Raw genomic sequence first — 27,527 nt, 5'->3', positions numbered from 1 at the left:
AAAAAAAAATGATAAAAATTTGGATAACATGAAAACCAGAAAAAATGCATCACACACACACACACTATTGTACCGCCCAAACAAACACACACACATACACGCATATATAGCTTGTCAAGATATTCAGGATACTGTAATCATCCACCTACAACAACAACAGCAGCAGCAACCATCCTCTCTGTATATCATTCAAAAAAATTTTTTTTTTATATAAAAAGAAAAGGAAAAAAAACATTGTGGATAATCAAATTTTTTTCTTTTCCTTCTCTTTTTTCTTGAATTGAATTGATAATATATAAACAGGCCAAAATTGAAGAAAAAAAAGAAATTAATTCAATGTTGAGAAAAAAGGTGGAGCATTTGTTTTTCTTTCTTTTTTTTCTGGTTTGTATATATAATTGAAAACTTTGCCACTACAACAACAACAATTAGAAGCGCCAAAACGAAAGAATCCAAGAATTTTTTTTTTTTTGACAAAATCAGAATTTTTATTCAAAAATTTTTAAACACAAAAAAAAAATTATTATAACTGTAATTAATGATGATAAGTTTATAAATCCTGATTATCCTGGTTGTTGTTTTGAATGTTTTTTTCCAATATTTTATGGTCATCATGAAATGTTATGTACATAGAAATTTGTTGCACACACAAAAAAAGTATGTCTGTATAATGTGTTATAATATATGTGTTTGTCAAATGATAATAATTATTTGATGATAAAATATTTAGACAATGTCCTAATCAATCAATTAAATGAACAAAGAAATTAGAAATGAACAAAAGAAAAAAAAACAACAACAAAAAAAAGATGATAATCACACAAACGAAGAAAGTGAAAAAAAATTGTGATGAAAAAAAAACGAAAATACTTCAAAATTCGAAATTTTCTCAGTGCAATAATAATAAACATTACGAGTTTTTCATTCAACGTTCAAAATTGTTAGTCCAATAATAATACTAAGATATATAGTCCATTTATTTTATCATCACCATCATTTTTCTTCTTTTTTCTTCTTATTCTTCGTTGATGTGTTTATTTAAAATGATAACAAGAAATCAATTGATTTCAATCATTTCAAGTGATGTTCGAATGTTCATATATTGATCATACAACATTGATGATGAGCATATTTTTGTTTCAGTTCATTTTAAGCATTTTTTTATGCATTTATACAAAACATGATTGCTATTATAAATATGAAGTGATGATTATGATTAATTTTTGTTGTTGTCGTCACAATGCAATGAATGCAATTAATTAGTCAATCAATGAAGATCAATGAACGATTCAATATCTTTAGGAACGATGCCAACATAACGAAGATTAAAGCTCTGTATTTTACAGGCAACCAAACATTTTAATGTTGTATAACGCATTAGATTAATTTCACATTTATTTATAGCTGATAATCGTTTTATCGGTTGATTACCAGTAATATCTTTTTGATCAATATGTGCACCTTTTTTCAATAATAATTTAACAATTTTTTCATTAAAATTCTGATGCAATGACGCAATATGTAATGGTGTTTCCCAACTGCTGTTGATTATATCAACATTATAGCCAGCTTTTAATAATAAATGACATATATGTAGATCAGGAAACACAGATGAATATGTTTCTTCATGGCCATTCACATTTGTTTTGAGTATGTTTGTTTTGCTTACAACCAAATGTAATAAACTATCACCATTACTATTGGTTGGATTGATCCTATTTATTCGACATAATAATGAAAATGTTTGATTTTCCTGTTCTTTTGTTTTACTATTTGCATCCAATATATAAATCAGATATGTCAATATCTATAAAAAAAATGATGAGGAACAACAACAAAAAAAAAGAATTATTGAAAATCAATGACGGAAAAAAAATCAATCAATATACATACCTTTAAAATTTTATCAAAATTTTCCTGATGTTTTTTAAACACTGGACGTATTCGTAACAATTCTTTACATGATGATAATTGACCAACAATCAATTCGATTGTTTCATAAACATCTTGATATCGTAGTTCATCTCGAATCAAACCAATATTGAGCTTATCATTTAAATCGAGAAAAAGTCTTATCTATAAATTGGATAGTTTTGTTTGGTTGGTTGTTCGGAGATTAAAAAAAGAGAAAATTTTTTTTTTTTGAAAAAAAAATGTTCAATTTCCAAGAAAAATGACAAAAACAAACAAAATTCAATAGCAAAAAAAAAACACATACCAAGGCATGAGCAGCAAAAGCAGCTTCAATATGTAGTAATGTATCTTTTTGTATTCGTAAAATGAATGCATATTTCCAAAGAGAAATCTATATGAAAACGAGAAACGAAAATCGATATTAGAAATGTTATAATTCAATAATCAGGAAAAAAATATTTACACAACGCTGATATTGATGTCCATCGGCATAAGCGGCGCCTAAGAAAACCAAAAAAAAAAAAAAATTCAAAGAAAATACCATTTGTAATTATCAATCAATAAACAAATCAATTATCACAATTTCAATAATACCTCGATACATAAGCCTATAAATCATCTCTTTATGTGTTGATCCAAGTATACGTTCACTAATAATTAATGATTGCATACGCATTGCATCCAAATCATTGGCAATTTGATTCAATTCATCTATTGTTTGAAATTCTTTTGCATTCATAAATGCCGCATTCGGTGGTAGAATATTTTTCTTGATTATATTTTCCGGATCTTCATTACGTATTTCTAATGCTTGTTTCCAATATTTTATCGTTAAATTCAGATCAAAATGTTCATCAAGAAATGTTGAACCTAATAGTTCATATGCTTCGGCTAATCGTTTACGGCTATAATTTAATGTTTCGACAAGATAAACAAATATTGGATGAGCGCCTTTCAGACATGCTGTTTGTAATGCATCATCACCATAGCGATTTGGTTTGAATGGATCTTTTTTTTTCGTTTTCGTTTCCATAACATAACATAAAAATAGACAAATAGAAAGAAAAAATTTGTAATAAAAAGTCCGGAAATCGAATTTCATTAATGATTAATAGAATAATCAATGTCAATGGACTTACCTGCACCATGTTCCAATAATAAAATTGTCGTTTCAATTCTATGTTCCTGTATAGCATAATGTAATGCAGTTTTTAGCTGTATATCCTGTGCATTAACATCGGCACCATTTTTGAGCAAATATTCACATAATGGTACACTTTGTACAGAATTAATCAGACATGTACCACCATTATAATTAGGTTTACAAATATTGGCTCCATTTTCCGTTAGAAATTTTACCACCTCTAAATTGGTCATAAAACAAGCTGAACGTACCGGTGTTGAACCAGTATCTGAAAGGCTATTCACATTGGCACCATGTTTGACAAGACATTTGACTACTTCAATTTTTCCAGCAACAGCTGCACTCCATAATGGTGTGACCAAATGTACTGAACGATCATCATGTACTTCATATATACCTTTTAATTCGATATCGGCACCACATTGTTCAATTAAATAATCAACAATGTCAACATTTCCGCGTTTACATGCCATAAACAATGATGAACATCCTTCATATAAACGATTTACAATACGTTTCCGTTCATCAAGTGTCAATTTTTCCAGACGATTACGTAATGAATACGTTAACCTTGCTCCTGGTGCTATTAATAGACAAAAAATGAAATGAAATTAAAAAATAAATAACAAAAAAAAAACAAAATGAAATGACAAAAACAGAACCAAGGCAAAAAAAATGTTGAGAAATGAAAACACGAAAAAAACCTTGATAATTCTTTAGAAATTCTCTTTCTCTTGAAAGTCGGCAATCATTCAATTTTTTTTTATTTGCAATCCAAACATTCCCTTTGCATTTATAGTATTAATTACGTAATATAACCACACACACACACATACACACAAACAAACACACATCAGGTTAATCATAGACAAAAGAAACTTCTCAATGAAATTTTTCTTTTTTATTTTGAATGTCATCAAAAAGATATTTTTAAATTTTTTTTCCCTTTGTTTTTCTCGATTATTTGTGGTTACAATGCAGCATACACATACATTCACAAACACACACACACACACACAAAACAATAAAAACATTTTGACGTCTTTATATATTCTGATGAAATTCTCAAAACAAAACAAAACAAAAATTTTTTTTTTTTGGCAAAGTTAAATTTCAAAACAAACAAGAAAAAAAAACCTTCAACGGTAAACTATAGTTCTAAAGAAAAGAACTATTCATGTCAAGAATTGTTGCTAGCATTGTACTTGCTTTTCATCGATTGTTACATTTTTTTCTTTTCTTATCAATAATTCACATATATATACACAACAAAAATTTTCAATGTCAAAATGTCACCATAGATAAATAATCATTGAGAAAAAAAAGATAAAAAGTCAAAGGTAGCAATGTTTTAAAAATAAATGTGTTAGGGTATCGATTTATATATTGATTAAATGATTTATAATAGGATTTGATCAAAAGAAAAAAAAATTAGAGAACAAAACAAAAATCAATCAAAACCAAAATAACGCCTCATACAATGCAAATGTACAACAATAGTCTAAAATACATCGATCATATAACAATTATATATGATGATGATGACGGTGATAGAAACAAATTTCCTGTGCCTCATATGTCCATGAACAAACAAACAAAAAAAAATTTGTTGGTGTTCATTTATCGATTAATTGACTATTATTAATTATTAATATACGTCATAGATGATTGAAAATAGTAGAATTACGTCTATAATTACGACCATATATTAACCGGATAATATAATCGATAAAAAAAGTAAATACAAAAGCAAACAAAAAAAAATAAAAATAAAAATAATATACGTACCCGCTTGTCGACATTCGACAATTAATTCGGCAAAACATTGATCCAGATGTGAAGCATGATCTAGCTTTGGTGAACTCCACATATTCACCAATGATTGGCTGAGATCAAATATGTCAGCTAAACCAAGCTGAAAACGTAAATTTGGTAATTGAGCAATTTTGAATGATTCTGATGACGTTCGAATTGGATATTGTAAAAAAAAAAATAAAAAATTTCAATTGAAAGGTACAATGATGAGGAATTGCTAATTTTAAAGCAAGATGTTCAGATTGTCATGGATGAAAACAAAAACAAACAAATGAAATCAAATGTTTTTTGTTTATGGATGCGAGTGGGATGAAATAATGCAATCGTAGTCGTCGATGTCGTTGTTCATTAAATGTCGTTTTTCAAATCAATTTTTTCTATAGCCGTTTTTTCATCAGAAATTAATTGATTTGACTCCTTCCCTATCCAAATGTTATGAAGAATTTTTCTTTGTACTAAACACGATCATATCATACACACAGAGACAAAAAAAAAGAAAAAATCATGCTTCACTGCATTAAATTTTCAACAGAAGAAAAAAGTAAAGAATTCAATGAATCCACACAGATCCAGAATCACAATAAGAAGCGAAACGAACGAAAGTTTTCCAAATAATGATTATGATGATGATGATGATGATGAGTATGATGATGATGAATAATGGATTAAGAATGTAAAGAGAAAAAAATTTTACTTTTATTTTTCTCCACGCACACACATTCAAAATACAAAATACAAAATACAAAAAAAACAAAACACACAACTCACGAGATTTTTTTTGTGTTTATGTATGTTGTTGCCCAGGCTTTGATGACTTCTTTTCTGTATATTTTTTTTCAAACTTGTATGACTGCTTGATATATGACTGACTGACTGATGATTTGTTTTTTTTTCTGTATTTTGCTGTGTAAAAAGAGAATAGTTCTTTCTCTCTGTGTGTGTGTGTGTGTGTGTCACACAATATATGTATGTATTTGGGCATACCGCGCAAACAAATACGCAATTTTTTTTTTCTATGTGGCATGTGTTTGTTTTCTACCACTATCATCAACAACAACCAGAGGCCATCATCATCATTTGAAATCCAAAAACAAAAATGAAAAAATTGAAAAAAAAGTACAAAAAAAAAATTGGGGGCAATAATTTTTTATCGTCATTATTATCATCAGTCAGTTTTTTTTCTTATTTGATTTATAAATTTGAAATTAAAATTTTTTTTTTTTTTTGTATTTTGATACATCAACCACACTGACACACACAAAAAAATGTATTCGAAAAAAAAATTGAGGCTAATTACTTCATTTCAATACTGCTACCACTATTACTACTACTACTACTATCAACGCTGCTACTACAAACTATTTAAATACGGTTAAATTAATTTTTGTGGTAGTAGTGGTAATATAGTGGTGATAATTCGAATTTTGTTTTTTTTTTCTTTATTTTGTTGTTGTTGTGATCAAATCTTGATGATGATGGTGGTGATTTTCAAATGAATTTTTTTTCCATAATCCATCAAACATCAGCTGTGTATCAGAGTTAGTTAAGAGAGAGAGAGAGAGAAAGATTATTAAAAACGTTGTGTTCATCTTATCGAAACAAATTCCAGATCAGAAAAGATTGAAATAAAAGTATTTGGCCTTGTTGTTGTTGTTAAACTTGTCATGCATGATTGGAATGAATGAATGACAATTTTGGGAAAAATCCAAAGATCTGTGTGTGTGTGTGTTCTTGCTAAATCATTCACATTAAACCAAAGATTATCACATACACACACACAATGCCAGTGATAATTTTTTTTTTTTTTTTTTTTTGTTAAAAAATGACGTATTTTTTCCTTCAGAATTTTCTGGATTTTTTATTACTCACGAAAAAAAAAATTAAAAATAGCATCTAAATGATTCGAATATTCGATTCGAACAACAAAGCACATCATATGAATCCCCTTGTGACAAAAATGTACGAAATATTTTTTGAATCTTTTGTTAGTTTTTTTCTAATAATAATAATAATCGATCGATAATTGTCATATGATGATGATGATGATGATGACCATTCGTTGTCCTTAATCATCAGTTGTTGTTGTTGTTGTTGTTGGGTAATTTTCTATTTAATTGTCGTCATTAATCTCGTTGACGATAATGATTTAATGTTTATTCCCCTACGAGTATCCGGTGCGAATGTTTTTTTTCAAATTATAATCAAAAATTACCTAAATAAACATGGCTAAATATATATATAAAAAAAATGGTAGTAATTATGTACTTTTTGTTGTCAGAAAAAAAAATTGATTGAATTCCATGGAATAATCGTCATCATCATCGGAATGAATGGTGGTTTTTAATTTCTCCTATCAATAATGATGAACGGATCATGGTGATTTTATCCTTTGATGATAATTTTTTTTTCTCAGAAAAATATCATTATTGAAATTTTTTAGCCTTTTCATTTTTTTTTCTTATGAGTAATTTGATTAGATTAAATTTTTGTTTATGTACCCGGATTGTATCAATATCATTGATGTCATCATTAATGATTGCCCTCGTTGATTGATTGTAGATTTTTTTTGTTCACTCAAGGTCTATAAATTAGTTATCATCTTAGTGGTGGAGAAATTGGCTTTTTGGAGAAAATTTTTGGAAATTGTAAATGGGTAAAAAAATATTCCCGAAAATATTTGTTCTGTCACGTGGATTAGAAATCAGCTGTATATTTTTGTAACATGCATGTTCATTGCATTTGTGTTTTGTTTTCGAATTTTTTGTTGTTGAAAAATTTCATTAAAAAATGAATTCAAATAAATTGAAATTATTCGATGATAATGATGACGAACAAGATGTGGATGAGGAAGAATTAAATTTTGAAGATAAAATTTTCAATGGCAAACAATTATCGGAAAAGAAAACATCGAAATTAATTGAATTAAAATCCCGTCTGGCACATGATTCTCGTTTTCACATCGATGAAAGATTCATTGAAGATGATGATGATGATGATGAAATTCAAAATAAATCCGAGATTGAAGTGGAAAAAGAAAAAAATTTAAACATTCTTGAAAAAGTTATCGGTAAAAATCTAAATCCACCATGGAAATCAAAACCAACCACAAAACCATCATTATTCGTTCCAAGATTTGATCCAACCAAAGAAGAATGTAGTCAATATGAATTGAAACAATCTGGGAATGAATCGATTCGAAAACGTAAACTTTCATCGATAAATCTGGATGAAATTGATCGAAAAATTGAGCTTCAAAAACAAATTGAAACAAACAACGATTGTAAGAAATTAAAATTGAATGAAAACCAAAACGAATGCTATTATGAAGTTGGTCAAAATCTAAAAAATTTATTCGATGGCCAAACCGAAGATTTTACATTTGGATCATCGATTTTCGGACAAAATGAACACGATAAAGACGATGACCAAAAAGAATATGAAGAAATACCGATTCAAGCTCCGAAACTGCCAAAATTTTTAGCCAGAAATCGTCATGATGATTCCAGTGAAAATGATGAAGATGATGGTAAAATTAATATAAAAATTCATGATTCAAATTCGCTACAGAAAGATCGAAAAAAATCAAATCAATCAATCACATTTGGTGGATTCTTTTTTAAAGCTGATGATGCTCGTCTACATGAAACACATGAAGAGGAACAATTTTTCTCACCGGAATTGATTCAAAAAATTAATCAAACATCTAAAGAAAGACAACTGAATATGATCAGAGCATTAAGTTTACGAAAAAAATCATCATTGAAAAATCAAAAAACAGCCGAAAAATATGACGCTAAACAAAAACAACATAAACGTTTTATATTGCAACAGAAACGGCGGAAAAAATATGGCCGACGACAATTCAAAAATGGTACAATGCGGCAGAAAAAATCAACTAATTTTGCAATTGATTCTCTTGTATAAAAAAAAATTGAATAAAAATAATTTTGAAAAAAAAACTTAAAAAATTTTTTTTAACTACACTAGCAACATCTATTGATTGAATAAAGAAAAACTAATAGAATAGTATCCATGGGTTTGCCGGCATATACCACTACTCATGATGATCAAAAGAGAGAGAGAGGCGTATCCATGAATCGAACAATAACTGGAAGAAAACAAAATACGCATGCGTTTTACATATTACAAATACGCGTCGTTTAAAACAAATACTACTACTGCTACTGCTGCTGCTGCTGCTGCTGCCGCCACATGGTAGATGTTGCAGCAGCAGGAAGAGAATTTTTTGTGCATATAATGAATGAATGAATAGAAAGAAAGAAAGAAAGAAAGCGCCAGTAAGATAGATCCTCGAGTGGAAAGAACGGCGAAATAAATGTGTGTGTGTGTGTGTTTGCTTGTGTAATGTGGAGAGAGAACGAGAGAATTTCTTGATTATCATCATCAAGTCATCCGCCATTACCATCACAAAAAAATTATAATCAAACCAAACCATCATCACATAACATCTCTATCGATCCTTTGGCACCAACGCGTGTGTGTGTGTGTCTGTTTGTATTGTATTGTATTATTGATGTGTCCAAAACATCCGACACCAAGAATTTATTTTATATGGACACCGTATAAATGAATAAAATAAATGCAACATCAACAAACAATTAACATCTATATTAAGATCATCAGATTAATTTAAAACATCCAAAAAAAAAGGATAGAAAACAAAAGAAGATTGAATGTATTGATCAATGAAAATAATAACATTATCGTCATTATCATCCATCTAATTCTTCCATCTTTAAGAACAACTTATAAAAGATTCAAATCTCCCCAGTAAAAAAAAAAGAAAATAAAAAAGGATCGAAAACAACAGCATATAATTAATAGGAAAAAATATTGCACACCGGGCATACGACTAAACAACGACAACAACAACACGATTTAATAATCGACGTTTACCAAATCATAAATCCCAGGTTAGTTTATTTAACATTTTACCGTTTTTTTTTGTAATTGATTGATTTATTAATTGTTTCCCTTTTTTCATTTTCATTGTGCATATGTATCGAATGGAATTTTTTTTTTTATTATTAGAAAAATCAACAAAAGTTTGTAAACAATGGCTGAAGTTGATAGTTCAAATCAATTGGATAATAATTCATCATCATTGAATGATTCACCACAATCATCGAATGGTATTGTTGCCGATAATAGTAATGGTAAAAATGGTGATTCAAATCAGGGTAAAAAAATTATCGGTAAGTCTAAATGGGAAAAAAAATCGACAAATAACAAAAAAAAAACACATGCACACAATGTGAATTATATCTTTTGATATATATCTTATAAGTATGTGAAACAAAGAAAAATTTTTTTGTTCACAATTCTAAGCTGCCAGAATTCGAATGGCTAAATTTAGAATCTCTATCCTGTGTATGTGTGTGTGTATGTGTGGGTTTGTGCTATATTCGAATTTAAAACGTAGAATTGAAATTCTTCCGCATATCATTTCTCAACTTGGTTTGAAAACTTAAACCAACAATGAAAAAAAAAAAAAAATTTATAACTTGGATTTTGTATCCTAAAAACAATTTTTGGCAAAAAAAAATATCGTGATTATTATATACTGATAATAATTGGCTATTGCATACGATTGACAATCGTTTATTAGATTATGGTGAAAAAAATAAATTATCCAATTCGACAATTTTTTATTTATTTTTGATGATTATTGCCAACGCGACACATGTACACAATGTGAATGATGATGTATTTGTAAGGAGGATAAAGATTTGCTGATTCAGGTGTTGTTGTTGTAAGATTTGTGTGTATGTGTGAAATAAATAATGACATTTTTTTTTTTTGATTAATAATTTGTTATTTATTTATTAGCTACCAGAATCACTGGAACAGTAAAATGGTTCAATGTAAAAAATGGCTATGGTTTTATTTCACGTAATGATAAAGAAGGTGAAGATGTTTTTGTACATCAATCGGCAATTAAACGAAATAATCCAGGCAAAGCTGTTCGTAGTGTTGGTGATGGTGAAACCGTTGAATTCGATATTGTTGAAGGCGAAAAAGTTTGTATAATAATTATTATTAAAACTTTTGATTTTATGTTTACTCATTTTTTGTTTTCATAATATAGGGAAATGAAGCAGCCAATGTTACCGGACCGAACGGTACACCGGTAAAAGGTTCACCATTTGCAGCTGATCGTAAATTTTCACCACGTGGTCGAGGACGTGGCGGCTTTCGTCGTAGTGGGGGATTCCGTCGTGGACCGCCACGTGATGGACAATTTATTGAAGGAAATGGTGGTGGTGGTGGTGGACGGCCATTTCGTGGTGGTCGAGGACGCCCATACTTTCGTCGCCGTTTCTTCCGAGGTGGTTTCAACAATCAACAACAAATAAATGATGGACAACAAGAAGGAGGAAATTTCGAACAAAATCAAAACTCTGGATTTGAATCACGACGTGGACCTGGTGGTGGCGGTCGACCACGCCGATACATTCAACGTTTTTTCCGTCGTAGACCACGTCGTCCAAGGATGGATCAAGGCGGCGAAAGTGCCGGTGAAGAAGTTAGTTTTTATTATTAATTTTAAAAAACAATTTAATAATTATTTTTTTGTTTGACACGCAGAACAAAAATGATGGCCAACAAAATCAAGAAGGTCAATCGGATGGTGACCAACAACAACAACAAGATGGCCAACAACAATCTGGATTCCGACATAATGGTAATCGACGTTTTGGTGATGGTTTTAATCGTCGTCGTGGAGGATTCAGAAGCCGCGGTGGGCGTGGACGTGGTCGTGGAAAATTTGGCCAACGAAACAACGGAGGCTGGGGAGACCAACAACAATTGGGCAATGATGATAATCAAGATAATGGCGATAATGTTGGTGCCAATAATTCCGGTAACGGTAGCGATGGTGCTGCCGGTGAAACATCCAATTAAACGATTCAAAATGGTGTGAAAACGTCAAAATCACCATCATCATTTATTCAATATAATAAATGACAAAAATACAACAACAAACAGCAAAAATAATAACATCAATAGTCACCACCACCACCAACCATCACCTATTTTAACATATAAAAAGCGAAAGCCATACACACATCTACATCAACAAAAACAAGAAAAAATTCCATAATCGAAAAAATAACACATCCAACAACAATAATCTATCATAATTATCTAATATATTAATGAATCGTTTAGCTTAATTTTAAAAACAACAACAAAAAAAAACTTACTATCCATCAGCCAACCAATTGGACGGCAAGTAAAAAATTTCAACATCAACAACAACAAAAACAACAACAAAAATTTATGGAAAATACCAAGCAACTCATCCATAGAACCAAAAAAAAAATGAAAAAAACAAATGAAAATAATCCACCTGCTAAATTCAATGAAATGATGAATAGCGAATCCCATCTTGAATTGAAAAAAAAAATTTACATTCACTTACACCCACACACACACACACACTTTACTATCATAAAGAAAAGAATATGACAACATCCGATTATATCGGTGGATTATATTATTATTATAATAATTATTATTATTACACATAGACAAATTTTTTTTTCACCATCATCACAAGAAAAAAAAAATCGACATTTTATTCGGCAGCGATCAACAACAAGATGCGCATCCAATCAATTGTTTGATTTTATATTATTCTTAAACGCTATTTTATTTTTAATGAGAAAAAAAACATCTTATATAATAACACTCATTTATAATTGATTTCAAATAAAAATTCACAGTGTGTGTGTGTGTGTGACTCCAAAAAATTTTAAGAAAAACATTTCATTTATTCAATATATAATAATATGTGTTTCAAAAATAAGAAAAAAATGATGATGATTGACAAGTTTTATTTTTTTTTACCAGAATGGACACCAACCAATATAACATTGGCAAAGATTTTCATGACTTGTAGCTTGTTTAATCAATTGTTCGACTTGAGAATTAACGCTACATACACGGTTATAGTTACCGAAATCATGTCCAGTAAGTTTATCATTAACGCGTTCAATAACGGCAACAGCTTTAGAATTTAGTCCTTCATCATGATAATAATCAAGTCGACGTTGTTCAGCATTTTGTATCGATACAATACGTTTAATTGATGATAATCGTTGTGGATGACCACGTGGATGATGATGTATGATTTCGTCATCACCTTCTTGGTTATCATCGCCTTGATGTAATACTGCTGCAGATGGTCCTGGTTTATCATGTGCAGAATCTTCTTCATCGACTACATCCATTACAACTTTCATTGGATTAACAACATCCGTATGGTGATGATGATGGCGATGACGATTAGTATTAGCATCTTTTGTTGGTAAATTAACTACAGGTTTTTTACCATTCAGATCAGTTTTTGATTTCGGTTGAGCTTTTTAGAAAAATTAAAAATTGAAAATAAGATGCAAATTAAAAAAAAAAATATTACAAACCTTCCATCAATCTCCAGTTTAGTAATGGATCATAAACAAATGCCTCGAGTAAAGCCATCAATGATTCTTTATTTTTACGTAAACACATCATTACTTGTTGACAAGTGGTTCGAAATGTTCCATCTAAACCGGTCACTTCCATTGCTTTGATTAACATTCTTGTTAATCTGAAAAAAAAGAAATATTTATCAATTTATGAGGACATGAATGACAAATATAAAATTACCTGAATGGAATTCTTTCCGGATATTTTTCTCTTGTCATCGCTACTTCAAAACAATCACCAAAATCAATGTGTAAAATTTTACCGGAATTACGATCAAGCATTAGATTACTGGGATGACGATCACCTAATCCCAGTATATAACCAACCATTGACATAACAGCTAAACTTCTGGTGTAATTTGTTCGTCGATCAAACCAAACTTCGGATGATGGACTACGAACCCATAAAATTTTGGCCAAATCATCACCAGGTGTATGTTCCAATGCATGTTCGAAAACTTCCACTTTTTGTAACAATGCTAATCGATCATATTCAGGAGCCATACGTAACATCAATCTATGTTCCATATTGAGCAAAATTTTACGTTTATTTCTATAATCACGTATTAAGGAATGAAGCGTATCACAACATGGTACCCAACCGATTAGACCGGAATTGGGACTTAATGGAATCACAGCATATCGTTGAATGGCTGAAACAAAAAAAAATTAAAAAAAAATCAACAGAATCCAAAACAAAACCTACCTAAATTCTGTCTAGAGGTTGCATCTTCCGAATTAAGCAAAGTATTGACTAATCCAAACAATTGCATAACACGTTCATCTTGTCGTAAATCTTCATGACCTTTCAATAAGAACATATAATTATGTCCATTTGAACCTTTTATTGTTAGTTTTCTGGGCCGCTGTTTAGAAATAATTATGTTCAATTGTGGTTCAACTTTGGCTATTCGAATCAATTCTTTATGTGGACAATATGATCCAGGAACGGCTAATTCTAAATTGGTACATTCAGTTAGTTTTGGTGATACGTATTCCAGCTCTAACGATGTCAATTGTGGAAGTTGACGAGAAATTCGTTTAAAAACATGATAATAGATATCCCATGCTTGCGTTAGATTCTGTGAATCATGAGTTATTTTATATTTCCTAAATTTTCAGAAGAAAAAAAAATCAAATTAAATAAAATAAAAAATCAAAACTCAAGATAACAATACTTACTGGCATAATTGATAAGCTTTAGCCAGATCTTGACCATAGTTCTGATAGAAAGTCAACTCTTTACGAGTACTTGGTATTCGTTCAATCATTTTATGTAATGGTTCCAACGTTTCAAACATTGCATCAACATTTTTATCACCAAAATAAAGTCGAGATGCTTCTTCTAGGCCTTCATGCCAAAGTTCATGCCATAATATTGCGATACGTATCAATTCCTCTGAGACTAGAACAGCTTGTTTAACTAGATTTGGTGAATGGACACGCATCAGAACTAATATTGCATTAGCCGCTTCACTACGAGCTTCATTCGAAGATTTTGATGCAACCGTTAATGGATATATCAATGCTTGTGGATGATATTTGCCAATATCGGTCAAAAGCGTATGAATCAATTTGGCAACTGGAACATGTGGCATATCTATACGTGCTATCAATTGTGGGATCACTTGTAGCCATGTTTCAATTGATACACTTTTAATACCTTCCTCGACAGCAGCACGTATATTTTCATCATATCCATCTTCGAACCAAATGGTAAGAATTCGAAGTGTATCTTGTAAGGATGAACCATTTCGACAGAATGCAACCGATTGGAAAAATCCACGAACAGCATTGATGGCAAATTCTTTAGGTTTCATTCGTGGTCCATATTTACCCAATGCATCTAATGGATGATCAATATTTTTCCTTACTTCGGGTAATAATTCTTTACAGAATTTTAGTGCACGAAAATTCATAAAAGCCCATGTATGCCATGCTTTATACCATTGTAAATCACGTTGTGTTGCTTTTTTATATGATTCAAGAATCGATGGAATTGATACATGATCAAAATCAAATAGAAATTCTTCCCATTGACCACGTTTAAGGTATGCACGTGAAAGAACTTTATTAATAGCTTCAGGTGACATATGTGCATCTGGTGCAATATGTGCATACATATAATCACTATTTGTTGTTATAATTTCAGCCGTCGTTGTGGTTGTGGTTGTGTTGGTCATTGATTCATCTGGTAGATTAATATTGAATCGTTGATTATTCTGTTGATTACTTAATTGTGTTGCTACATTGGTACCACTATTCTCTTCTTCTAAACGTTGACAAAAACGTTGCAATTCAATGTATGCTCGTTTATAACGGCCACTATTCCATAAATGATCAATAAATTTCAATGTAACTTCTGGATAGGTAATTGGTAAAGGATGATTTTGTTGTACTAATTTTGTCGGATTCGTTCCCATCAATTTAACAATGGTTTTGAATGATAAATCAAGACGATGATTTTTCTCACAAAGTTTTGAAAATTTTAGCCATGCACGCATATCTTCTTGTGGTTTAAGAACCAATGAATGAATCTGAAGAATTTTTTGCCAATCTTCAATTTGTCGTTGACAACCTTGTAATCTTTGCCACCATTTTTGTCGAATCATTTCTTGACGTTCTGGTACTAATTTATATTGAATCACTTCTTCCAGTTCGCTCATCATTTGAATCTGTACCATAGCAGGATATGCACGTTGATATGATTCACCGGCCATCGATGTTAGATCCGTATCGATAAGTTCACGTGATTTATCAATAAAATATTGAGCTTGTTGAAAATCAGCTTGATGAACACGAATAACCGCTTCATAGAAAGCCGATTCAAACGATTCGGTAGGAATATAACGAGCATATTCGATCATTTCATCCCATTGATTTAAACTCCAAGTAGCTGTAACGGCCATACGTGCCATACGTTGTTGATAATATTCACTAACATCGTTAAATGTTTGCTGTGCTAATGAATACAGTCGTTCCCATTCGCTCAATACTTCTAAACATCTCATCTGGCCAAGTAAAGCATCATGATCATTACAATTTTGTTCATAACGCATTTTATATGCAAGGAATGCACTTTCATAATTATGTAATTTTTCAAACCATTTTTCTTTGATTTCAATATCCTTAATTTCGGTAGATTTCAGTGCATAAGCTAAACAACCATATGCAGCTTGTGGTTGTTGTAGTTTATTATTTATAGTAATCAATGCACCTAGATTTTCTGTTGTTGGACGTTCTTGAAATTCTTTCTCTTTATAATGTAATGCTTTTGCATATGCACGACATTTCATTGCACGTTCAGAAAGAACTTTTACATCAAACATTAATGGTCCTTGATCAATGTGTTCAAGAAATTCGGCCAAATTCAATAAAATTCCTGTAACTTCAGGTACTTCTTGTTCTTTCATTGTTTCTTCCAATAATGTTACCAATTCTTGCTGTTGTGATTGGCTTAGTTCATTCCAACATGACCAGAATGCTGGATTAAATAATTCACGTGCAACATTATTACAAGATTGTGCTATTGGAAAACAAGATCGTAGTGAAAGTGATGGTGATTCTTTAATTAGATCAACATTGAATTTTCGTAGCCAATCAAGCCAATCTTCTTTCGAAATACGACGTGAACATTGATGCCATGCATTTTTTATCTCTTCCAATGACAATGTAGCTCTTTTTGCATCCGATTGACCTGGTTGTTGTTGCTGTTGTTGTGATTCACTTTCATAATTACGACGATTTACACCGGCTTTTCTTACAAGACTTGGTGGTAACAACAAAGCATCTGGATCTATTTCACCAATAGAAATATCATTCTGGATTTTATCCGCTAATAATTCATATTTATCATGTAATAATTTATGTTTCTGCAACACTTTTGATACTAATGATATGTATATTTTAAATTTAGTATCCAATTGAAATACAATTCTACATAATGTATCCATTACTTGTTGAAATAATCGTTTATCATGAGGATTATCATCGATCGTTTTCACCAATGCATGTATGATACGTGGAGCAAATTCTTTCAGAGAAAGATCACGACAAAATATTTCAATAGTTTTTATAGCCGATATTCGTAGATCAGAAGCACGTTTTTGTTCAATCGGTACATCGAACAATCGTAGAATGGGTGTTATTAATAGATGAAAATAATCTTCAAGTGTGATGCCAAAATTTTGTAATGCAGATAATAGTTTCATTGTCACTTCTTTTTGTGGACTAGCATCATGATTGAATACTTTCAATATATGTGGTATCAAATGTGGAACATAATTACGAAATTCTGAACCAAGTGCTAATACAATCTGATCGACAACATTGAACAATGTTAATTGCATTGTTGAATTATTTGTTGTCCATAATTCACGTAGTACTTTGAATATATCATCCAAATAGGATCGGATATGTTTTTTCACGGCCGATATAATTCGTCCTAATTGTTGTAGAAGAAATTCACGGATTTTTGGATCACCAGTTCGAATAATATTGATGAATGGTGGTAGAATGCTTGGCAGATATGGTACTGAACGAACTTTGAGAACATTAAAAATGAAAGCCATAGCCTGAACGGCCATTGTATGTTGACTACTTGCTTGTGGATCTTTCATAACGGCTACCAATGTATTGATTGCTTGTGAACTATAAAAATCATCACTTGAAAATGTACCCCAAATCATTTCATATGAATTAGCTTCTTGTTCCAATGCAGGATCATAACTAATCAGTGATTCACCGGATAGATCGATGAAACCCATGTTAATTTTATGCCAATAAGGATCAACAGCACCCAACAATCCAAGAACTCGTATAGTTTCTCGCCGTATAAGCTGTGATGATTTAGTTGGTTCAGATTTCATTATGGAAAACAATACCTCCATTAATGTGGGAAATTTTGTATATGGTTCAATCACATAGCCACAATTTTCAATCAATCTACCCATTGTCCAGAGTGCAATTTCACGTTTTTGAAATGAATTTGTATCCTGTACGGCATCCAATATTATTGGAAATAATTCATAAAAATAGGCACGCATTTCTAAACCGGAAACAATGGCCAATTCACCGACAGCACTCATTACAGCTGTAACCACAGCTTGTGATTGTTGTGGATCACGAAGTTTAGGCAGAAAAACTTTTAATATTGGTTCAGTATATGGACGAGAAAATCTTGGTGCAGAAGCTAATAAATGTCCTAACATTCTTGCCGATTGTTCCAGATTTTTTGCAATACCAGAATGTTCAAATTCACTAAGAAATTGTAACAATACTCGCAATAAAAATGGCATCACATATGCTGGATTTAAGCTCGATAAACGTCCATTAATACAAACACCAAGTTCACGAATTTCAAAACATTCATCATAAACAGTTAGTTGAAGTGATTCCAGATTAATTGCCTGTGCCAGGTAATAATCAAAATATTCATCCAAACGAGATAGAACAGAATAGCGAACAAATTTATCTTGATCGGTTATGCCAACTATAAGCAGTTTTTGTAAAACATCTTTTGTCATCTTTTCAAAACCATTGTTTGGCTTTAAAAATGGTTTCAATAGTTGACAACACGTATGTACGGCTTCTAATCGTATTTCTCGATTTTCATGCATTAAATATTGATTGGCACAATGTGGTAGAAACATGAAAAAATATTGTGGTTTGAAATCAAATCTTCCCAAAACTTTCAATGCTAATTTCAATGTTTCCAAATCGGTCGTAGACATTGTAATCGATGAATCCATTGAACGATCAATTGAACCACCGCTAAGACTATGAGCGGATAATGACATGAATGATGAACTACCACCATCAGCTGCCAATAATTTAGGACGAATCATTGGACGATCCATTATGATTAAGCTAAGAATCTTCAACAGGCCTTCATGTATATCTCGTTTAAGTTCAGGTATGTATTTACAAATATCATATAATGAATTCACTAATGGTTCACTGAGGCCCATCGAAAGCATTGATGGTAACATTTCAGCTATTTCTGAGCAAATTTTTCTACCAACAGCTTGTGCAATAAAAGATAGACAAGTAAATATGGCAGGATCTGGATGATGGTGATTTGTCATCGATGATTGTTGTCGATGTTTTTTCGATGTAGATGATGATAATGGTGTTGACTGATGATGATGTGTATGATCTTTACCGGGAAAACATTGACGAATCTGGCTAATCATTAACGGTAAATGTTGATCGATAGCATTTTCTGAAACATCTTTGATTGATAAAGCAAATAAACCAAGCGATATGAATGCCAATGATCGTAAGGCTGAATTTTTAATACAAATCAATAGATATTGTATAGAATCATTGACATAATGACCAGTTTGTGAAAAATCTTTAGGATTCAATGATGTTAATGATGGTAGAACCAATAATAAAACCTGATTGATTTGTAATGAATTTTTCAATTTTAACAACGAAATTAAATGTGAACAAATGGCGGCAAAATGATTCTGAATTAATTGATGACAAAGTGTGCTTAGTTTTGAGAATTTACGTTTATGAAAAAATGATAGAATCGGTGCTAGACCCATTTCTTTATGATAATTAACCATCGATTGTAATGTACGAAGACCATACATTAATGGCATTGTTGATGAATCTAGATTAGTATTGTTTCGAAATAATTTCGTTAGATATCCATAATGCCAATCAGATAAATGATCACCGCCACTTTGTCCATGTGATTTTTTCGACGAATTCGATACATTTTGGCCAATTGTATCGAATGAAATTGGATAATCAAAATGGCCGAATAAATAGTTGGAAAAATAGAACGAATTAAAATCATTTAATTCACGAAGATTGATGTAAAGAAAATCCAATTGTCGGCTAATCGAATCACGAAATATGACTGATGAATCATGTGAACATCGGAATAATTCGTTTAATATCAATAAAGCGGCATGAATTCGATCATCACGATCTTTTGATGATCGATCTCGATCTTCAAAACTTTTAATCACTTCTTTGTAACATAATTCATAACACATGGGTATCTGTTGATCAATACGAGAACGAGCAGCCGAAGAGGATTTTGATGATGATGATGATGAAATATTCGATGCTAGACGTTCACGTTGAACAACAACGGACAACGCCGATCTTAAAGCTGCAATTGCGGGTTCTCTTAGTTTCGGCTCATAAATGGCAATGAAAATATTTTCAAAAATATGCATCACATGATTGAAAAAATATGATGGTGTAATATTGGCTAATTCACGTAGATTTAAAATAGCCGAATGGCGTTTTTGGAGATCATTTTTTTCATTCCCAATCAATTCGATGGCACGACGAATTTCAAATTCAACAAAATTTGGTGTCGATGATCCGGAATTCAATGCAATTTTACCAACAGCACAGGCAATCAGATCCAATAGTTCTAAATCAGATGAATTTAGATTTACATTGCGTAGGTGATTAGCGAATGGTGCACAAATTGGTGGTCGTTTTTTTTCCGATATAGGAGCATCCAACAATATACACATCAACATTATACCGGATTTAACATCAATCAAATTCGTTGCTGATTCACCGACCATCAAATCGAATATACGAGTAAGGGCAAAATCATAAAATTGTTTCCGTCGTTCATCGGACATTTCAGGCATTTCTTGTTGCAAATGTTGTTGCAATTTAACAATGGCTCGTTTTTTTTTCTTAAGATCATCTCGAATTGATGAATCCGATGAACCGGATGAAGTACGATCACGTGATGATTGAGATAAATGTGATGATGAATATGATGATGATGATGATGAGGAATTTGAATGTTGAATTTCTTGCAAAAAACAATGAATCCATGATTCATGTTCTTTATTCTTTAAAATGAGCAACTCTTTTTCACCGTGTTTGGTCAACATTGTGGAAAGAATAAAAGATGACGATGATGATGATGATGATGATTGATTCGATGTTATCATCTGGTTTTGATCGCCTAACATTTTATCACCTTATTCTATTTCGAATAATTATGATGATTTTTTAAATCATCATTATGATCGTATGAAAATTCTTCAATTGTAAAAACAGTATATATCAATTTTTTTGTGATTAATGATTAAAAAATTTATTTAAACAAGCAGATGCAAAGAAAAATAAACTCAAAATGAAAGCAAACAACAACAAATCCAATATATAAATTGTATGTAGATGTTTTTATCATCGGTCGAGAAAAAAAAACAAGCACGTAAATCGAAAACACTGTTTTCGTATTTTTTTTTCTTGCATTAACTCATCATAAATGACGTACACATTGTTCGTTTGGAGCTAAATTTATCGAATTTTATACCATTTTTTTTAAATTATTTTCTAATTAAAATCTATCTAAGAATTGGTGGTTCTTTTTCACCCAAATAATGACCAATAATATGTATTCGATCCGAACCAAAAACCCAACTCATTTCCAGTGGTTCATCCGAACGATGAACCAGTGTCATTGGAAGACCAAAACATCCCAATTCAACGACGCGATCTGTATTTTGTTTCAATGCCGTTTTCACCTTGTCATCATTCATATCTTGTTCAATTTTTGCGATCAAATCAGTCGAACATCCTGCTTTTGAAGCCAATTTTTTCATCTCTTCAATGTTGGCTATGTCAACAGCATTTTCAGTCGTAAAAAAATTGGCATATGCAATACGAATTAATTTATCATGTAATTCTGGTGCATTTTCATGGACGGCCATCATAAATCGTTGTGTTTTAACAGTGCCTTTTTCGAAAACTGTATCGACGAATATATCCGGTAATGCAAATGGAATCTAATGTTATGGACAAATTTAATTTATTGATTGATTTATTACTTTTTTTCATAGTCTCTTACCCGATAATATTCGGACAGGTCTTTAAGATCTCTAAACATATATCGACCTTTAGCCTGGACCTTAATTGGTGGTGAATTTGATGAAGCTTTCATTATATGTGCTATCGATACCGGTGTCATTTTCAAATCCATTGATTTCCAATGACCCAATTGACGATCAAGTAAATGAACCTGTAAACAAGTATACGGTGATGCCAGATCATAGAACATTTCAACCATGGTCGGCCGAGATAATGATGTCGAAAACATTCGACGAGAAATTGTCATCATTTTTGATAAATGTATCATTTTCAACATGATTCCTGATTTGACAATGAAGCGCAAAAAACAACATTGATCCAAAACAAAAAGAAAAAACCACTTGAATGGCTAAATCAACAAAAAAAGAAACTATTTAAACAAAAATCACTTTGATAATGTATCAACAGCAAGTACAGTTGAACTTGGAATATAAATTGAAAATTGAATTGATTTTATCGGTTGGATAAAAACTACATTCGCTATTTAAACTGCCATTTATTATATTTTCAATTTATTCCCTTGGAAATTTGTGCAAAATGACTATCGTTGAATTATTTTTCGATATTATTTCACCATTTTCAAGATTCCAGCATGAATTACTCATGCGACAATTAGGTCATTGGAAATCCATGCAATTGAAAATGACACCTGTCATGATACGTGATGTGTTTGCCGCTGCTGATAATATGCCACCGGGTATGAATCCATCAAAAGCAATCTATCTGAATCGTGATTTAAAACTTTTAAGCGATTTTCATAAGGTATAAATGATTTATATTTTGTTTCAAGTTTCTAATCATTTTCATTGTCATCATATCGATAGATTCCATTCGAATTGCCTAAGGAATTCATGCAGATTGCTATTGAATTCAAAGTTGATCCAGCACAGCTATTCATATCGGCCATTAAAGATCATATTGATGAAGCAACTTACAACCGTTTAGTTGGTGTATTTTTCCAGAATTTTTTCCGTTCAAATCCATCTGAAATTTGGAATTCAGATGTTATGCGTAAAATTGCCACAGAAATGAATGTATCATCGGATGCTATCGATAAAGCTTTGAACACTATGAATAGCGAAGAGAATAAAGAAAAACTTGAGAAAAATCTTGAAAGAGTAAAAGAATTGGGTGGATTTGGTCTACCAATAACATTGATTCATTTGGACGAAAAACCGCGATGGGTTTTCGGTTCTGATCGTATGCATATTATTGGACATTTATTGAATGAACAACAACCACCGATTCTTCAATCAAAATGATAATCAATGTTTCAGTGTTGAGAATTATTTTCAATTTAATTAAAATTAAAATTATTATTATTATTATTAATATTAAAATCACAAGAATGTAGAAAATTATTTTAAAAAATGCCAAATCCTCATTCAATAAAATGCATTGGTATAGTCGATAATGATGCCATGAAGTGACTACATCATCATCATCATCATCATCATCATTAACATTGATGAATAAATCAAAAAAATTAAAAAAAATTATTAAATTCATCGTTAAAATTCAATAATAAATGATTGTAGAATTGTTGAGCAATTGTTCAGTCGTCGCAGTAGCTATTGTTGATGTTGTTAAATTATTATTATTATTATAATTCGTAAAAATGGTTGTCATCAAACTGGCATCATTATTATCATTATTTTCCATTATTGTTGTATTTTCATCATTAATCCATTTCAAGAAAGTGAATGCAACAGCCATTAAACAATTACCGAAAACATCGGCCAATGCCGATGTGAATGGTATGGCTGAATTATCAGGATTGATACGATGTTTCCATGCCCAAAATACCGATATATATGCCAAATATAGTAATAAAGCCAATTGTAAGACAACAGCGATTATATAAACTGACATAAATGGTCCGGTTACGACGAAATTAAAATCAAATGTACTTTGTAATGTAAATATGATGGCCATATAGAATAGGTGGGCCGGAACAATGACCATCATTAAAAGACGGGCCATTCGTGCATGTAGATCTGATAAATAATACAATGAATGATAAGATTTTAAGAAATTTTTTTTTTCTTGTTCCGATGAAAATTTACCTTTGGAACAAAAAACAAACCATGGACTAACAAAAGGAGTTGGATTCGATGTAGGCAGCAATCCTTTCGGTGCAGATGCATGTAAAAATGTTGACATACGACTTGTTTGTATGCCGACAAGATTACTACCGATACCTATTAAATTCAAAAATCAGATTAAGAAATGTAAACAAAAAAAAAAATCCATTCAACCATTTACCATTGACCAATGGTTGAAACGTTGACATGACTTTATAATTTTGAAATGCTTTTTCCATTACAACACCACCCGGTTGTTCAATTATAACGGCACCCAGAATGGCCGTCCATCCGGAATAAATTACCGATTTTGTCCAACGATTGCGTCTGGCAAACACACCAAATACAGGTGCTGCACATAAACACAACACCATCAATGTGATCTGAATCTGACGACCATATTGTAATTCATAAAGGTATTGACCAACATGTGCTAGAATACTTATGGTACAAACATCACCCATTGATGCTGCAACAGGTGTCGATATGTTATCTGTAGAGAAAAAAAACCAGAGAAAAAAAATCACCAAAATAAAATGAAAATGATCAGCAAAAAAAAAGAAACAAATTACCTGGATTAATTCGAAGTCGACGTGCTACAAGTATAACGATAATGATCATTGTAGCAATCAATGTATTTGCAATGATCGATGTAACCACTGATGTTGAACATAATAAAATGATTGAATCTGTAGAAATTTTTTGTCTTGTCTCTTCACGTATAGCCGATATAGCTAATGAACAAATTGCTGCGAATAATCCCACTGTGGATGCCTGACATTGAATGACCATAAAATTACCGAAAACAATATCACGAATACCATGCCATGAATCCATTCGTCCAAGATTTGCTTGTGTGGACAGACGTGATGCCAATGTTGTTTCAATGTTTCCGATAAGGCCTAAAAATGCTGTAACCATTATGGAAATTTGTGGAATATCGACAAAAACTGGCCATTGTGTTACGGCATTCAATACGACACCAGCAAATACAGAACCAATTCCAGCGATTAAAAATGGTAACAACATTTGTCGTAATACGGCCCATGATGTTTGTATTTGATACAATGTTTTCTTCTCATCATCATCATCATCATCATCAATCGTTGAAACATTTGTCGATGATACTGATGATTGTTTTTCAATATCACCATTAATCATAGCCAATGATTTAGTATTATTATTCATTTTTTTCGGATCCATATCATCCATAATTGGATTATTATTTTGATCATCACCATTAGTTATTATGATGGAAATTTTTGATTTTTTCATTTCCTTTTCTTCTTCTTCTTCTTCTGCTTCATTCAAATAGGCTTTATTGATCACGCCGTTGACACCTGCAATCGATTCATTTGTTGATTGTTCCGTTGTTTCCGATACATTTCCAATACCATTGCCACAAAATTCATTCACTTCTTTTAATTGCATTTTTTTCGATTTTTTAAGTCTTCTAAACGGTGGTAGTCGTTGTTGTTGTCGCTGCTGATCTATGATACTTTTGATGGTCGATGACTACGACGATGATATCGATATAGATGATGATGATGATGATGATGATGATATTTGGACACACCTACTACTACCAAAACTTTTAAAGTGGCCTAGAGAGAGAAAGAAAGATGGAGGGAAAAAAGAAATTTTTGTTTAAAAATCATCAACAAAAAAAAAATTGGTCACAAACAAAACAATAAAACTACTACACAATAATAATAATTGTCATTTATGTTGAAGAATGACGACAATGTTCAACTAACAGCTGCTGCTGTAATTACAAAATTTCAATGTTCCAATCAATCTGTAGCGTTTTCTTCATTTTTTTTTTTTAAATATCAACCACCTTGGTATGACAAAAAAAAATTCCTGGCCACTTGAAAAAATAAAATCGATCAATCAATCAATAAAAAAAAGAAGAAGAGTGAACCATACAAATCACTTGAAAAAAAATGTAGTAGATCGGTCAAGATCAGATACAAGTGTAACAAATTGATAAACAACAACAACAACAACAACAAATGTCATGCGATACATTGACATTGATAATGTACTTGGTTATTGAAATTTTTAAGAAAAAAAAAAAAATACAAAATTCCAACTTACCAGTTTGTTTTGTTTTGTGTAAAATAAAAAAAAAAAATAAACCAAATGATTTTACTGGCAATTTAATTTAATTTAAAAATTAAAAATTTTTCACTTTTTCAAACAAAAAAAAAAGAGAATTTGATTTTTCAAATTCGGAATGAACAAAAACAAAAATTTCAATAATAAAATAGTCACATCTTGTCACACAAACACACACACACACACCAGACATACAAAGACAATTTTTTTTGATTTTCTCGTGATATAGAATTATTAGTCGGAATCAATCAATTAATCGTTAACAATTTTTCGGAAATTATGATTCGTACCCGTCGTTGTTATCGTTATTATTATTAACGTGATAATAGTAAAAATTTTATCGATTGTTGTAATAGCTACCATTATTTTTAATTTTTTTTTCAAGAAAACAAAAAGGTGTTTGATGATGATGATCGACAATCAATGTGTGTGTGTGTGTGTGTGTTGGTGGTTCTGTATGTGTGATTATGGTGGTAAAATTATAATTTGTCCCTTTTTAACAGAACAAAAAAAAATCGCATGCACACTGTGGTTAACTTAAACGAATTACTGCCGTTCCTTGGACTTGGCTTTTTGGATGATGATGATGATGATTATTGATGATGATGATGATGATGATGAAACGAATTATAGTAATAATATAATTGTACACACACACACATACATTTGATCAGGTGTTTGTGTGTGTGTGTGTGTGTGTGTGTGTGTGGTAGTTGAACTAACTACCAAATAATCAAAAGCGCCATTTGATGATGATGGTGATAATCATTTTTTTTTTTTTTTTGATTATGATTTGAAATTTGTTTTTTTCTTTTGTTTCACTTGTGCGTTTAAATTAGTAATGTTTTTTTTCGGTTTTTTTTTGGCTTTGTCATTGTTCATCAAACGTACTTTCTATCTAATCTATCTTTCTGTGATGACACCGACACCGACACCGACACACAATTATTATCTGTATCTGTACACGTGGAATTTCATATGAAAATGTTTTGTTTTTCGTAAATAAAAAAAAAATTATTTTTTTTTCTCGTTGTATAATTCTATGATTTCAGACAACAACAACAACAACAACAACAAATGAATTGCGAT

The 27,527-nt window shown here is 31.1% G+C and overlaps 6 protein-coding genes across 9 annotated transcripts; 2 read left to right on the top strand and 4 right to left on the bottom strand.

Moving 5' to 3' along the window:
• Positions 1 to 459: 459 nt before the first annotated feature.
• Positions 460 to 5,765, bottom strand: m-cup (ankyrin repeat protein mann-cup). The gene is made up of 7 exons (XM_047062224.2): positions 4,847 to 5,765; positions 3,054 to 3,641; positions 2,509 to 2,922; positions 2,378 to 2,415; positions 2,219 to 2,305; positions 1,894 to 2,076; positions 460 to 1,807 (listed from the first exon to the last, which is right to left on the bottom strand). The coding sequence occupies exons 1-7, from the start codon at positions 4,926 to 4,928 to the stop codon at positions 1,268 to 1,270; spliced, it is 1,932 nt and encodes a 643-aa protein (XP_046918180.2). The 5' UTR covers positions 4,929 to 5,765; the 3' UTR covers positions 460 to 1,267.
• A 1,846-nt stretch (positions 5,766 to 7,611) lies between these two features.
• On the top strand, positions 7,612 to 12,692 carry LOC124498468 (uncharacterized). 2 transcript variants are annotated; one of them, XM_047062225.2, is made up of 5 exons: positions 9,202 to 9,807; positions 9,926 to 10,089; positions 10,724 to 10,914; positions 10,983 to 11,420; positions 11,483 to 12,692. In XM_047062225.2, exons 2-5 carry the CDS (start codon positions 9,951 to 9,953, stop codon positions 11,798 to 11,800), a joined length of 1,086 nt encoding a protein of 361 aa, XP_046918181.1. In that variant the 5' UTR covers positions 9,202 to 9,807; positions 9,926 to 9,950; the 3' UTR covers positions 11,801 to 12,692. The 2 variants fall into 2 exon arrangements, with proteins under 2 accessions (XP_075585306.1, XP_046918181.1); XM_075729191.1 differs by lacking the exons at positions 9,202 to 9,807; positions 9,926 to 10,089 and adding an exon at positions 7,612 to 8,744.
• A 40-nt stretch (positions 12,693 to 12,732) lies between these two features.
• On the bottom strand, positions 12,733 to 21,352 carry mTor (serine/threonine-protein kinase Tor). The gene is made up of 5 exons (XM_047062383.2): positions 14,551 to 21,352; positions 14,075 to 14,478; positions 13,550 to 14,021; positions 13,324 to 13,490; positions 12,733 to 13,262 (listed from the first exon to the last, which is right to left on the bottom strand). The coding sequence occupies exons 1-5, from the start codon at positions 21,330 to 21,332 to the stop codon at positions 12,745 to 12,747; spliced, it is 8,343 nt and encodes a 2,780-aa protein (XP_046918339.2). The 5' UTR covers positions 21,333 to 21,352; the 3' UTR covers positions 12,733 to 12,744.
• A 78-nt stretch (positions 21,353 to 21,430) lies between these two features.
• On the bottom strand, positions 21,431 to 22,627 carry LOC124498595 (glutathione S-transferase kappa 1). The gene is made up of 2 exons (XM_047062379.2): positions 22,214 to 22,627; positions 21,431 to 22,151 (listed from the first exon to the last, which is right to left on the bottom strand). The coding sequence occupies exons 1-2, from the start codon at positions 22,508 to 22,510 to the stop codon at positions 21,711 to 21,713; spliced, it is 738 nt and encodes a 245-aa protein (XP_046918335.1). The 5' UTR covers positions 22,511 to 22,627; the 3' UTR covers positions 21,431 to 21,710.
• An 8-nt stretch (positions 22,628 to 22,635) lies between these two features.
• LOC124498596 (glutathione S-transferase kappa 1) lies at positions 22,636 to 23,594 on the top strand. Its single transcript, XM_047062380.2, has 2 exons — positions 22,636 to 22,995; positions 23,058 to 23,594. The coding sequence occupies exons 1-2, from the start codon at positions 22,771 to 22,773 to the stop codon at positions 23,493 to 23,495; spliced, it is 663 nt and encodes a 220-aa protein (XP_046918336.2). The 5' UTR covers positions 22,636 to 22,770; the 3' UTR covers positions 23,496 to 23,594.
• Positions 23,505 to 27,043, bottom strand: LOC124498540 (solute carrier family 41 member 3). 3 transcript variants are annotated; one of them, XM_075729193.1, is made up of 6 exons: positions 26,625 to 27,031; positions 26,418 to 26,471; positions 24,890 to 25,921; positions 24,499 to 24,810; positions 24,300 to 24,434; positions 23,505 to 24,230 (listed from the first exon to the last, which is right to left on the bottom strand). In XM_075729193.1, the coding sequence occupies exons 3-6, from the start codon at positions 25,746 to 25,748 to the stop codon at positions 23,752 to 23,754; spliced, it is 1,785 nt and encodes a 594-aa protein (XP_075585308.1). In that variant the 5' UTR covers positions 25,749 to 25,921; positions 26,418 to 26,471; positions 26,625 to 27,031; the 3' UTR covers positions 23,505 to 23,751. The 3 variants fall into 3 exon arrangements, with proteins under 3 accessions (XP_075585308.1, XP_075585307.1, XP_075585309.1); XM_075729192.1 differs by having other exon boundaries at positions 26,418 to 27,043; XM_075729194.1 differs by lacking the exons at positions 26,418 to 26,471; positions 26,625 to 27,031 and adding an exon at positions 26,247 to 26,371.
• Between the last annotated feature and the right edge of the window lie 484 nt (positions 27,044 to 27,527).

The sequence above is a fragment of the Dermatophagoides farinae genome, chromosome 3 (assembly GCF_024713945.1).
Source record: "Dermatophagoides farinae isolate YC_2012a chromosome 3, ASM2471394v1, whole genome shotgun sequence".
NCBI classification, from domain to species: Eukaryota; Metazoa; Arthropoda; class Arachnida; order Sarcoptiformes; family Pyroglyphidae; genus Dermatophagoides; species Dermatophagoides farinae.
This window is presented reverse-complemented; position numbering and strand designations above follow the sequence as displayed.